This window comes from Protopterus annectens, chromosome 10.part0 (genome assembly GCF_019279795.1).
Source record: "Protopterus annectens isolate FY-2018-M chromosome 10.part0, PAN1.0, whole genome shotgun sequence".
Classification (NCBI taxonomy): domain Eukaryota; kingdom Metazoa; phylum Chordata; order Ceratodontiformes; family Protopteridae; genus Protopterus; species Protopterus annectens.
Genome location: NC_056744.1, coordinates 1,131,462,854 through 1,131,476,895, shown reverse-complemented (window position 1 = coordinate 1,131,476,895; position 14,042 = coordinate 1,131,462,854). Strand labels below are relative to the sequence as shown.

Below are 14,042 nucleotides of genomic sequence, written 5' to 3'. Positions count from 1 at the left end.
CTTCACCCTGGTTAAACCCATAGTAAAAGACATGAAGTCATGGGTAGGCACTTACCTGCTATTTTTGTGACCAGCCTTGTGAACATGGACATCCTGTGACAATGTAGTAATTGTCTCATGTATACTGACAGCCACTTAATCCTGAAACAAACACACACACAATTTATCAGATGTAGTTGCTCTACGAAAATTGAGACACAACTCTCTCATAGGTAAATAGACGTGTACTAGTCTAATGGCCCTGGAGCTGTTACAAGCCTAGCCCATAGGATTATCCTGGCATCGTTCCATCCGACCTTAGTTCCCAGTGCCTCTGTCGAGTAGAGCCACTGGAGTAATCCCCAGGGTGAATTTTTTTATTTCCCATCGAGGGCCAGTGAGGTGATCTGTTTGACATGTATGGGAAGTCTATTCCATAGCATGGGCAGCCTCTGGGTTATGAACCTGTCCCTCCAGCATGTTCTGTTGATTGTGGTAATGAGGTTGAGGTCTCTGGAGCATGTGGTCCGCAGGGATTGGGATTTCTTTAGATGTTGCATTTCTAGCAGAACTGGGTCAGACATGGCTTTGTAAGTCCAAAAGAGGTCGCCTGTAAGTAGGCGATTTGAGACGGAGAATATTTGGAGTTTTTTTAATCTGTCCATGTAAGACAAATGTTTAAGGCCTAGGATCCTCTCTGTGAGGTACTTTTGTGACCTCTCCAGTTGTTGCAGGTGTCTAGTGAGGTGCATGCTAAATGGGGCATTGTACTCGATGATTGGTCTAATGCGGGAAGAGTAGAGGGAGCTAGTGACTTCTTTCTTCCTTGGTACAAAACCGTTAGTAATGAGATGTGCCACGTAGAAGTACTTTCTGAACACAATGGCAGTGTGGTGGTCAAAAGAGAGGTTGCTGTTGTGTTCCCAGATCTCTTATAATGCCTTCTGTGTTCAGTGGACTACCATTGATGTGGTAATTCATGGGAACTGGGTTTTTCCCAAAGGGGATGATGACACATTTTTTGGCATTGAGCCACCTTCCCTTCATCCACAGCTCTGGTGACTGACTCATAGAAGTCGACCAAGTTGAGCAGGCATGACCTACCCTTCACAAAACCAAACTGTGTGGGATCCAGTGTTTGGAGATTCCCTATATCCTTGTTTATTAGGTCCATGATGATGCGTTCCATAGCTTTGCATATCAGACTAGTCCGGCTAATGGGGCGATAGTTCCCAGGGTCTGTAGCCGCTCCTCCTTTGTGGAGAGGGATGGCTGTAGCCGTGCACCATTTGGTAGGGACAAGACCTGAGGTGAGGCTGTGATTGAACAGGACACACAGGTGAGGTACCAGTTTACTCTGTAGTTCATGTAGAACACAGCCAGTGATATTGTCAAGTCCCATAGAAGCTGTATTCTTGGCCTAGGACAGTGCTGTTTTAACCTGTCCGGCAGTAATGCTGGGTGCCTGGCAATCTACTGGTACTGTGATTAGTCCTTTTGGGGGGTAAAGTTGGCAGTGAATCTTTTGGCCAGTATATTGGCAATATCTGTTGGCTCGGTATAGAAGGTACCATTATGCAGTAGCTCAGAGCAAATCTGGGTATTGCTGTGGAGATTCTTTACATAACTATAGAAGGCCTTGTGGTTGTCTTTACTGTCTGCTGCAATTCTGTTTTCATAGGTAGCTTTAGAGGATTTGATGAGGGATCTCAACTTTTTGTTGAGGCTGATAAGGGAGTTTTTACAGTTTTGGGCCGTCACCTTATTCTGTATCAGTTTTGGCCTTCTGTTGTCGAGTTTGTTTATGGCAGGGAACCACCAGATTGGCTTCCTTTTTTTGGAGGAGAGCATCTTGGTTCAATTGGGTATGGCAAGATTCATGCATTTGTGTACATGTTTGTACAGTGCATTGATGTATGATTTGGCGGTCATGCAACTATTCTCCATTTGCATGGGTGCCGTGAAGTTAGCCATCTCTGTTTTTAGGAGCCCAAACTTAACTTTGGAGAAGTTTTTCATGATGGTTACCTTTGCGGGGGGGGGGGGGGTGGATTTCCAAGGTGATTAGTTTGTGGTCGGATCTAACCAGGGAGGAGTTGACTATTAGTGTGTAGCAACGGTTGCCCATGTTAGTAATGACCAGGTCAGGGATTTTACTACATCTAGTGGGGGTAAGAACGAGCTGGTCCAGGGCATTGGAATTAATGAATTCCAGGAAATGTTGAGCAAGTGTATTGGTACGAGTAGTTTTCCTAATTAATGGAGGGGTAGTTGAAGTCACTCAGTATGAGAGTGTTAGGTTGGACCCTAATATTATCCAGGGTGCTTAGGAACGTGGAGTGCGAGTCTTGGGACATGGTTGGGGACCTATAGCAGCCTACAACCTGAATTGCTGTCTTAACCAAGGTTAGCTGCACCTGAAGTATCTCTGATGCATTATGTTGGGCTACCAGTCTGGAGGTGTGCGCATCTTTTATGAATATGGAAACACCACCTCCTTTGGAGCCTCGGTCCAAGTTCTGGGGCCGAGAGGTGTAGAATGAGTTATAGCCTGGTAGTGCAGGGGTGCTTTCTGCTGCCTTGAACCAGGTCTCTGTTAAAGCACACATTTCGATGTTCTCCATTTTAAGGAGTGCTGCGAGCAAGTGCATTTTGAGATTTAGACTTCTAGCGTTGAGCATGACCCTCAGATTGCATTTGTTTGTTGCTATTATGCCTAAAGATGGCAGCATAGGGGTGGCAACACATGACTGAAAACAAAATGAAAAAACATTTCATAAAACCAATTAGCAGATATTAAAATTTCTTAATTTTAAAATTGAATTTTTAGAACATGTACCATTTAAGCCAGGATAACTTGTAGCATTTAATTTTAACTGCCACTTGAACTCACAGGCTTCTAAATGTTCATCAGTAATCCACCCCTGTGGGTCCTGTTCAATTTGTTCTATAATAAAAAAATAAATAAATAAAACTATGTGTAGCAAAATCCACCAAATATTTGTATAAAGTATTTGTAGTTTTTTTTCTTCTTGATATTCAACAGATGTTCATATACTCTGCTTAAAAACTCTAGAGGTCTTACCTATATAATAAGCAGGGCACACGAAGCACTGAGGTAAATACACTACATTTTGAGTATTGCAGTTAAAATGTCCCTTAACCTGATCATTTCTCCCTCTGATCTTAAAACTGTCAGTACAGACAATATAAGGACATTGTGAGCAAGAACCACACTTCTTCATTCCATTTTTGTTACTAGAATAACATTGTGCATCACATTTATTTTCTAAATAATGTTTAAATGATCTATCCCTTCTATAAACGACCAAAGGTTTATCTCCTATTATATTTAACAACTTTGTATCAGAAGAAAGTAAATTCCAATTTCTTACAAGGGGCCCGAAAAGCTCTGGTACATAGTATAAAATCAGAGATTTGGAACATTACAAGTATAAAATTTAAAATACAGAAATTTGCAGCATTACAAAGTATAAGTACAGAGTTTTGTCAAACTAGGAAAAGGCAGAATTACAGAAAGTTGCCACATTAGTAATAGATAATGTGAGTATCATATGTCAATTTTAGTATGTACAGGAGTAGCAGTTTTACAGTAGTATATGCACTGCTTTGCAATTAAGAGGGTGTCCGTTTGAGAATGTGTAAGATAGGCCAGAGGGTGGCCTGCAAAAGAAATAATTTTGGAAAGATTTACAGAGAAAGACATATGACACATTAAATTTTGCAATGAAAAAATGATTTAGGTGTGGAGTTAGTGGTGTGGGTGTTTTAGGTGGGAGCATGTGAAGGACATTCCCATTTGGAGGCTAGATGGAAGAGAAGCATGGATTTGAAGTTGTTATGGTTTGGTATGTTACACAGTGGTGTGGGGAGAGCATTCCACAGTTTGGCTATGGTGTGGGATAGCAGTAGTTGGCCGGGTGGGTGTAGGGGTTTGTGTACATGTAGGAGGTTTTGGCCTTTGGATCTCAGGGTGCAGCTAGGTGTGTATGGTGTTAGAGATTTGGCAAGAGAGGGGCATTCTGTTGGTTTAAAGATGAGTTTGTGGGCTGTTGTAAGTTGTAGGTATTTTAGGTGGTTGTGGAGTTCAAGCCAGTTTAGAGTGTGAAGGGAGTGGCAGTGATGGGAAGAGTTCTTAGAATTGGTTGCAAATTTGCAGATTTTGTTGTAACAAGCTTCGAGTTTGAAACGGAGGCCAAGTTGTAGGTTGGAGAATAGGGGCGCACCCTACAAGAGAGAGGTGAGCAGAAAGGTAGATCCGAGGGTTTGACGGGAGGAGGGAGTAAGGTAGGAGTTGTGTCTGCGGAGGAGACCGATTTTCTGGTTGATTTTTTTTGATTGCAGACAGGATGTGGGAATCGGACTTTAGGTTTTCATCAATGGTAATGCCAAGTAGCTTGGTACTAGGAACGATTTCTAGAGGGGAGTTATTGTGGCTTTTGATGGAAAATTGGTCCTTGTTGAATTGGGAGGTTTTGGTAGGAGTGAAAATCATTAGATTTGTTTTGTTGGCATTTAGAGCTAGGTGATGAAATTGCATCCATGATTCTGTTTTGGAGAAGGCAATTTGGGTATTAAGTAGAAGTTTGGAGGGGCAGGATGCTGAGCAGATGATGATGGAGTCATCAGCATATTGGATGACTGAAGCGTCAGGGATGGAGTGGTGGAAGTTGTTGATGAATAAGTTAGAGGAGTGGGCCCAGTACTGATCCTTGAGGAACTCCTGTGGGTGTAGGTAAGAAAGGGGAGGTTGATTCTTTCCATTGTACAGCCTGTTGGTGCATGGAAAGGTAGCTGGAGAACCAGGCTAAGGTTGAGGGAGATGAGTGCAAGTGTGAGAGCTGAGGGAGGAGTAGGGAATGGGAGATTGTGTCGAATGCCTTTGAGAGGTCAAGAAATAGAGAAGATATGTATTTGCCGCTATCACGTGCTAGGTTGATTGTTTTAAGGAAGGAGAGCAGGGCTGTCATGGTGCTGTGGCCAGGGGCAGAAGCTGTGCTTGGGTGGGAGAGAGGAGTTTGTGCTGGGTAAGGTAGGGCATTAGCTGAAAGTGGATGGTTTTCTCCAGAATTTTAGAGAGGAGAGAGTATAGCTATGGGTCTGAAGTTGGTAGTGTCTGTGTTCTTACCACTTTTGTGGAGAGGGATTATGTATGCATGATGCCAGATGGTAGGTACATAGGATTCCTGAATGGATCTTTTTATGATAATGGATAATGGGATAGGCTATTGATTCAGCTGATATCTGAAGAAAATTAGCTGGAAGGTTGTCAGGGGCATTGCTGCATGGTTTTAGCTTTTGGAGTAGTCTTTTTATAGCTTTGGTGGAGACATGTTTAAGGGAGAATAGGGGGGATGAGAAGGGTGAGAGGGGATGTTTGGGGGGCAGGGTGAGGGGGTAGCATTGGTGGGTGGGTTGGGGAAAGTGGAGGATAATTTAGCTATGCAATCTATAAAAAATTTGTTGAATTTAGTGGCTGTTTCAAGGCTTGAGAGGTTAGGATTGGGGCATGGGTTGGTATTATTACCGGGGTTGAGTATTGTGGATATGGATGTCCAGAATTTTGTTGGGTTGTTTGAGTGCTTGGATTGCAGGTTGCAGTAGTAGTTTTTGCGATCTTTTGTTATTGATTTTTTTGGCTAGGTTACCTAGCTGTTTATATTCTTGGAGGGTGCTGGCGTTTTTTTGTTTTTGTTAGTTTCCACTTTTTGTTTAGTTGATTCATCATCAGTTTAGTTTCTTGGGATAGCCGGGGGCAGGGATTAGTTTTGATGCGTTTGGTTTGGAGAGGGGCTAGTTTATCAAGTAAGGTAAGGAAAGTATGGTTAAAATATGAGACAGCATTATCTAGTGGGAGGCTTTTTAGTGGAGACCAGTCAGTAATATTAAAACATCCAGAGAAGATTTTGGGGTTGAAGGAAGCTAAGTTACAGGATTGCTTGAATAGGTGGTGTTTTTCTATGTGAGAGGGTAGGCGGTCTATGAAGGCTGGTAAGTGGTTGCTTAGGGGGTCTGGTATTATACCGGCTTTGGAGATATTGTTGGGGTGGGTTGTTAATATCCATTCTAAGATGGTACCAGAGGTACCATGTTTATTTGGCCTGGTTGGGAAGGTTTATTAGTAGGGTGAAGTTGTAGAGGTTGATTGATTGAGTTGGGGGTATCTAACAGGAAGGAGGCCCAGTTAATATTTATGTCACCTATATTGTAGGTTTCATTTTTGATGTTTGAGCTAAACCATGAGACGATGTCTTCTAGAATTTTGGTATTGTCTCCAGGTGGGATGTAGATGGAGCAAATGCAGATGGATTTGTAGTTTAAGTTTTAAAAAACCCACAGTCAATTCTGCATTGGCAAAAGTTGGGATGCGGTTGGTCAGAGGAGTAAAAGTGAGAGTGGAGGGGTAGATAATAGCTACGCCACCTCCTTTTCTATGAGGCCTATCATTGCATATGATATGGTAGCCTAGGGGGAGGATTTCATCATCTCTGATGGTGGGTTTTAGCCAGGTCTCAGAGACTGCAGTTATGTCTGGCTGGTTGTGATAGAGCCAGGCGTGTAGGTTAGGGAATTTATTACGGAGGCTTTGTGCATTTAGGGTCATGAGGCGGATTGCCTTGAGTTTGTGTGGATTTGAATTTGGATTAGGGTGGGTAATGCTGGGACTTGGACCTGGGTTAGGGTGGATGTCACCTGAGAGAGAGAGAGTGAGATATGGGGGGAGGAGATAACTGAGGAGGAGTAGAGAGGATAGACAAATATGATTTTGCTGGGGAAGGGTTTTCTTTGATAAAGCAGTTAGAGTAGGGTGAGGTGTTGGTGGGGAGTATGGTGGGTTTGAAAAGATGGGATGGGTTGGAGGAGTAGAGTTCTGGGGAGATGTGTGAATATGGGTGTGATGTATGTGGGATGCCTGAGGTGGTAGTATGTGTGGTTAGAGGTAGGTGTGTGTTTGTGTGAAGGTTAAGTTGGGTAATGCAGGTTAGGGATAATAGAAGGGTAGTTAGTAGTAGAGTTTGTAGGGGAAGGTAGGCATTGTTGTATGGGTGTGTGAGGAGTGGTGTGTGTATGGGAGACTGTGAGGTGTGTGTGAATTGGTGTGTGCGTGAGTGGGAGGGGTTTAATATAGGGTGTTTATGATTGGTGTAGGTGTTGAGGGGATGTTGTGTGAGGAAGTATAAGTGTAGGTGCAGTGGGGGTGGGTGGGATTTGGGGGTAGGGTTGGGGAGCAGAGTGAGCCCGTAGGGCGAACGGAGTGGGATAGAGCAAAAAGAGAAACAACAACAGAAAAAAGCATCAGCAACTGCCGTTTAAATAGTAATATAAGTATTGGTAAGTGGATGAGAAAATGAGAGAAATAATTTACAAAGATAAATGCTGATGTTCTACTTCAATTAGTTTGTGCTTTGCAGGGGGGGTGGATTATTACCAGCCTTTTTGAGAGTAGTTGCTGGGATTTGAGATATTCAGTTTCAGAGAAATTAAGCCCTACTGAGAGTAATGTTGTACTGGCTTGAGGTTGTTAGGTGCTGCCACCTGGTGATAATAGGGAGATAGCAGGCAGGAAAGGTGATCAGGTTTTATTAATGGTGCACTATGAAATGTCCTAAAACACTATTAATTTATCTAGGACATAGAAGACCTGGAGGGGGAGAGTATTTATTGGTCTGCGGTAGGCTGCTGAATCACTCACACGGGAAGGCAGACATACAAGGTTTAGTAGGTAATTACATTAATTAATATAAGGCAACATACATTCATAAAAGTTAGTTCTGGGGAGTCCTCACAGTAGCTCTATTGGCTCAGGTTAGCAGGCAAAATCCAGGGAAACTGCTGAGGTTTTGCAGGAGGTAATCCTTTGATGGATTTAGAGGCAGGGAGGGAGCTTCCCGGGTGAAGAACTGTAAAGTGAGAGGAGAAGCGCACTAGGTTAGGTTATATAGAAGCTTCAAAGGTACAGGTAAGAAGGTAGGTGCAATTGAGGAATAATCAGTAGAGAAGGAATTCATGCAGGTTATTTAGTAGGTAAGTAGAGAGACCTAGGGATACACATAGAAGAACGGTGTGTATATAGCTGGAGAGTGGTGTAAGAGGTATTAGTAGAAGGCAGTAGTATATAGTTATTGAACAATGCAAGGTAGGCAGTGTATGATACAGGTTTGTAAAAAGCTTAATCACTCTACAAATCCAACTCTAATACAGTACCCCAGCCCAGGTTTGTAAAAAGCTTAATCTACAAATCCAACTCTAATACAATACCACAGCCCGTTTTATGAGTAAGGGGTTTGACAAAAGTAGCTAACAAGTAATCTAAAAACAATTTCAGGCAGACAAAGCATCTAAAATTGCAATGCGGAGCACTTTAAAATAGAACATAACATGTCAGAAAATAACCAGTACATTACATTATGCCAGGCTGACTAAACATTAAAATAGAGTAGATGTGTACAAGCGGAGCCTTAAACACCATCTTAAAGTATCAAAAAGATGTCTGTACAAGGCTGGGTCTTTTCTCACTAATGTATTAGATTATCTGCTGTGGCATGGCATAGTAGAAAGTAAAATGAGAAAAATACGCTATTTCAGCAGATTGCAGACATTGTCTGTTGGTGGGGCTCTAAATGTAACCTTTAGGTACAATAGTTAAAGAATATAGGCTGGCTGGATGGTGTGAAAAAGAGGATTACTCCATTCAGCGAGTTTAGATAAATGTACGCATGGGTGTTCATTAATGTGGTCTATGTTTGCTTTCACCGCTAAGGTAAGGAGCCTCGATAGGGCTCATACAGTACAAAAAACTACCACTTAGCAGAAATTGGAAGTATGTTATATGTGCGACACCCTTAGGTTGGCGTTTTTACACTAGTCACCATGTAATTCACCATCACTCTACGACTACAGTAAATCGATGTTATAAACTCTACATACAATGTTGTATCAATTTCTGGGTGAGAGTACAGGCAGGCTTATCTGTTTATCTTTTACGACGCCTGGTGGTTATCGTAGATTAAAGCTAGCGTTATACTGTAATAAGCGCAGGTATTAAAAAATACCTTACTAGATTTATGTGAGAAAAAGAAAATAGAACTAGCTCCAGGAGGTGCCAAAAGACCAGCCGGTGGATAAGTTAATGCGGTCACTATTTAGGCACCATCGAAAAAGATAGACTCGTCTATATCGAGGTTATAAGAACAAAACAGCTATATATCAGAACAGTTCAGTAGTTGCAGATATTAGGAGCAATTCATAAACACATACATTGTCAGGAGGACAGTATTTAGCACATTTCTGTGTTCCAATAAGCCTATATGTTATGCTAATCATTTGTTAAAAACCTACCGGGAGGAGAATCAAGCAGCACTATCACGGGAACCAGCTCAGGAGAAAGAGGAGTATGGTCGCTTCTGACCGGGATTTAAAAATGGCACCACAGTTCGTGGCATCTAGAAGTAAACTCAGGGGAGGGCATGTGATGAAGGGGGAGGGGATAAAAGTAGAGGGGATAGATGGGATTTGGGGGGGGGTGATTTATTTATGTGTATGTATATGTGTGTATATGTGTATATATATATATATATATATATATATATATATATATATATATACATGTGTGTGTGTATATATATATATATATATATATATGTGTGTGTGTGTGTATATATATATATATATATATATATATATATATATATATATATATATATACACACACACACACACACACACACACACATATATTAACTAAAGAACTAGAAAGTCTAGGATGGTCATGTGATAACAGGGGAAGATAAATCCCTGACTGCCTTTCTATCAAAACCCTCCTCTCTAATAGCTAAAATAAAATCCAAAGGATATCCTTTTCTTAAAAGCATATCCTTGAGTACATTACATTCACTAATAAAAGTGTTAAAATCCGAGCTCATTCTAGCTAAACGTACAAACTGGCCTTTCACTACAGATTTCTTTTAATGCAATGAATGCTAGCTTAAAAAATGGAGATAAGTATTAGAAAATGTAAGTTTATGAGAAGTAATAGAAATAAATCTATTTTCAGTATCATTTTTTATCTCCACGTGTAAAAAGAAATTTTATTTTCATCATAAGTAGATGTAAAATTTAAGAAGAGAAAGTGCTGTTAATATAAATTAAAAATTCTTGCAACTTCTCCTTCAAATCGTTCCGTAAAATAAAAACATCATCCAAAAAATGAGTACACATCAACCAACATTGCCTCAGTGGACCATCAGATATATACTTGTCCTCCCATTCAGCCATAACATAATTAGCAAACATAGGGGCACATGCTGCCCTCATGGCTACTCATGTGGCTTCTTATAAAATTGTCCTTCGCAATACAAGAAATTATTCTATAAAACAATTTCTGTCAATGCTACCATTGCATTAACCTTGTCCGCACTTATGGCCATACGTTTAAATAACTGTTTCTCAAACCAAGTCAAACCTAGGTCATGTGGAATAACTGAAAACAAATTATGCACATCGGTGGTGAAAAAGCAAACATCAGTTGTATAAGCTACACATTATTCAATTGGCTGAAAAAGTGCCACGATTCTTTACAAATTTGAGGCACATCTGAAAGTCCTGATTTCAAAGTATAGTCCAATAATTTTGCTATAACTAATGTTTTAGACCAAGTAGCATCCACAGTAGGGCGAAAGGGAGGATGAAGTATGTCCTTGTGTATTTTAGGAATTCCAAATATACTTGCAATTGCTGGCTTATCATTAAACATAAAGTCATACTAGTCTTTGGCTATTTCACCTTGAAACAACATGTCATTTAACAAATAATCAATCTTACAGTGATCAGTATTAAACTCATTACGTGATATTTCTTCATAAGCCTCATCTATTAATAAAACATTCATGTAATTAAGGTAATCCACCCTGACCATGACCAACAAACCTCCCCCCTTATCAGGCTTCATAAAACGTATGTTTTGATCATGCAGTAACTCGGAAAACAATGAATTTTCATCTTCAGTTAAATTAGAAATAATGTGGAGGGTTTAGACTAATTTTTTGTTACACAAGCTGACAGTAATAACATTGCTTTTTCATTTACTTGCTGAATTTATTCCTAGGTCGTCTCTTGACTATCAGATCTGCATTCTGAATTGTGGAATACATTTTACAAGATTATGTAAATTTACAGGTGGTAGAAAAATATCTATGTACATTTGTTTGTTTCCTTTTGTCTTAGAAAAAACTTGAACAATTGCTGCTGAAATACCCACCAGAAGAAGTCGAGTCAAGGCGTTGGCAGAAAATAGCCGATGAACTTGGCAACAGGACTGCAAGACAGGTTTGATAGTACTACCATTATCTCTGCTGGATTGTAATACTGTCATGTCCTCAAATAAAATCACAAATTTAAACAAGTTTAATGCTGTTGTACACTTTCAGTCAGGCTTTGGAATGGAACAGATTAGTCTTGTTGTTGTATCTAGGTATGCGTGATGCTGGTGAAGCTGTACAAGCAGTAAAGTGTAGATTCGTTTTTATTGATTGTCTTAGGTGCAGCGAGGTTTCAGTCATTTTAGTAACCAGTTAGACTGAGGTGATCATGAGCTCTGGATCACTAGTTGATTTATCTACTAACTGACAGCAGTGTCATGCGTGTCATATCTTGCTTTTCTTCATGTCGTTCAGTTTGCACTGCAGTGACTCATTGTGGGTGATATTATGTTGTCCTCACTAGTTAACCTATCGGTGGGAGACACCATAGAAGTAATAGTCCATTTTGGTGTTACTTGCAGATATTTATATTTTTTTTCTGGGAGGATTTCTGTTGTGATGGCCATCAACAAGAGTCCCAGTATCCCACATGATCTTTTCCCTCACCCTGCCTGCTCTCCAGTTCAGTTATATAAATTGGACCTGTGGACTGGGCCCGACATCTGATGTGGGGCGATACTTTATACAGTCACATTTCATCTTGCCAGAATAAGGCACAGACAGTATCAGGATGCTGCAGGTTAGGGTCATCTTTGGTGATTGTGAGGATTTTATTTACACACCTACCCATTCTTTCCCCATATGTGGGCATGAGGTGGCTTTGACCTTTCTTCCCACCTCCCTCTTGTTGGTGTGTTCAGCACCTAAGCCCAAACCCCAGTCTAGTCACTGATACAGCAGTCAGAGCTTTAACGTTTGGTGCTCCAGAAATAATCCTATGTAGATGTCTGTGCGTACCCCACATCTATTTTCAGCCATTCCTGCAGTTGTCTTTGAATGCATGTGTCAGGTAACAGGACTCGATTCGGACTTGCTTTTAGTGTGGCATTCAGCTGCTTCTTATCACACAGACACTGAAGTCATTGTTATTACATTGCTTGCTTTGTACAAAACCGATACAAATATTGCTTTTCCTTTTTTAATAGAAAATTCCATTTTATTTGTATTTTCACTGGTGTTTAGAAAGGAGCTAATGGCAACCATTACTAAAAAGTAATTGTGCCTCGTTAAGCTTACCATCTGTATGTTTTGTGTACCACTTCTAATTCTTAAGACTGTGCATCATATTGTTTATGGAATGATGATGCAGGGTTTATAGTTAAAATAATGATTGCTTTGGCTGATGGAAGTAAAATATTACTTGGAACTAACTGTTCACACTTTGGTAACATTGTATACTTCATTGTTCACTTGCAGTTCATTTTTAGCATTATGGGGTCAAGAGATTTAAAACCTTTGCTGTTTTGGTATGTGCATTGCTTTAATTTTGCATCCAAAAGCTTGACCTATCTCCTAGCTGTAGGAGAGATGAGCCCTAACTGTGACCAGGATGACTGACGTTAGAGTGGGTGACTAAATGCCTTGGAAGAGCTGGTCTGTGGAAGAAGATGGCAGTGATCAGGAAATATTGTTTGCCTGTTGTAGTAGAAGGGAGTAGTGATTTTGTACATTTGACTCTGCCGGCAGGAGACCAATTGTTTGGTGGCAAATGGCCAAAATAGGTGAACTGGTGACTGTAGCCTTCATTGTTATGTGATGGTAGCACGCACATGCCAAGAAAAGGCATGGAAGGCCTTGTGGCAATTTGGGGTTAGCATCTAAAGATTGAAACATGAATGAAAATATTCTCATTGCTAGGATGCTTGAGAGGGCACAAACCACCTCTGTGGTTGCCTGAGTGACTTCTGTCTTCAACAAGACCTTTTTATGGGAATTGCTGGGTACCAGGCAACCACTGTCTGACAGCAGAGCAGTTCCTTCTCCTGCATGGCTACGCTGGACAGCTGTCACAGGGGCAGGTATAGAAGGTGCTTCTCAATGGCATTGCAGTGCATGTATGCCTCTGTCCTGAGGGTACTCTTAGTTAGGCTGCTTGTGCAGAAATTTAGTGGCATTTCAAAAAAAATAGTTATAACAGCACTGACACACTCTGGTGGAAAAGAATAAGCCTGAAGTCAGTCAGTGGGATGTCAAATTAGAGGGGCGACAGTGCATGTGAATCGAATGGTTGTAATTTATAAAACCTCAGGTTTTCCAGTTACTTACCACAGATGCCTCGAACTTTGCTAGAGGGACTTTTACAAGGAACATGCACTGAAACATCAAGGAAGTTATATTGCTAATTTGTGCCCTGCAGTTTTTAAGTCACTGTGGGAACGAGGTGCACTGAAAGTAGGAACAGGTAGTACTTCTGTAATTTGGTAAATCAACCAATGGAAGAAATGCTATCAGCTGGGTGTAGTGACCATGGTGGCTTCTAGGCAGAGACCACCCCTGCAACCTGTCTGTATCCTGTTGAACCACAGCTTCACAGCAGACCTTCTGAGCAATGTCTCCCCACCCACATGAGTGGAAGCTGGGCAGACATCTTTTAGAGGCTAATAGAAAAGTGGAGAACCCCAGAGATAGACCTGTTTGCCTCCTAGGGTAACCAGTAGTTCAAGAAGTTTTGCTCCAGGTACCCATGCTGCAGGATATCAGTAGAGGGTACCATCCTCTGCCCCATGTAGCAGGATGTTGCTGTATGCTATTCAGCTATTACATTACCGTGAGCCCTTTTAAATG

General features: G+C 41.0%; 1 protein-coding gene across 4 annotated transcripts in view; it reads left to right on the top strand.

The window, feature by feature from the left end:
* The window catches only part of ZZZ3 (zinc finger ZZ-type containing 3), a 1,369,419-nt gene that overhangs the window by 1,009,175 nt on the left and 346,202 nt on the right, over positions 1-14,042 (top strand). For all 4 annotated transcript variants that reach the window (XM_044085855.1, XM_044085854.1, XM_044085853.1 and 1 more), the window contains one exon: positions 11,224-11,325. In XM_044085855.1, coding sequence (XP_043941790.1) covers positions 11,224-11,325 — 102 coding nt within the window. The remainder of the gene's footprint in view (positions 1-11,223; positions 11,326-14,042) is intronic.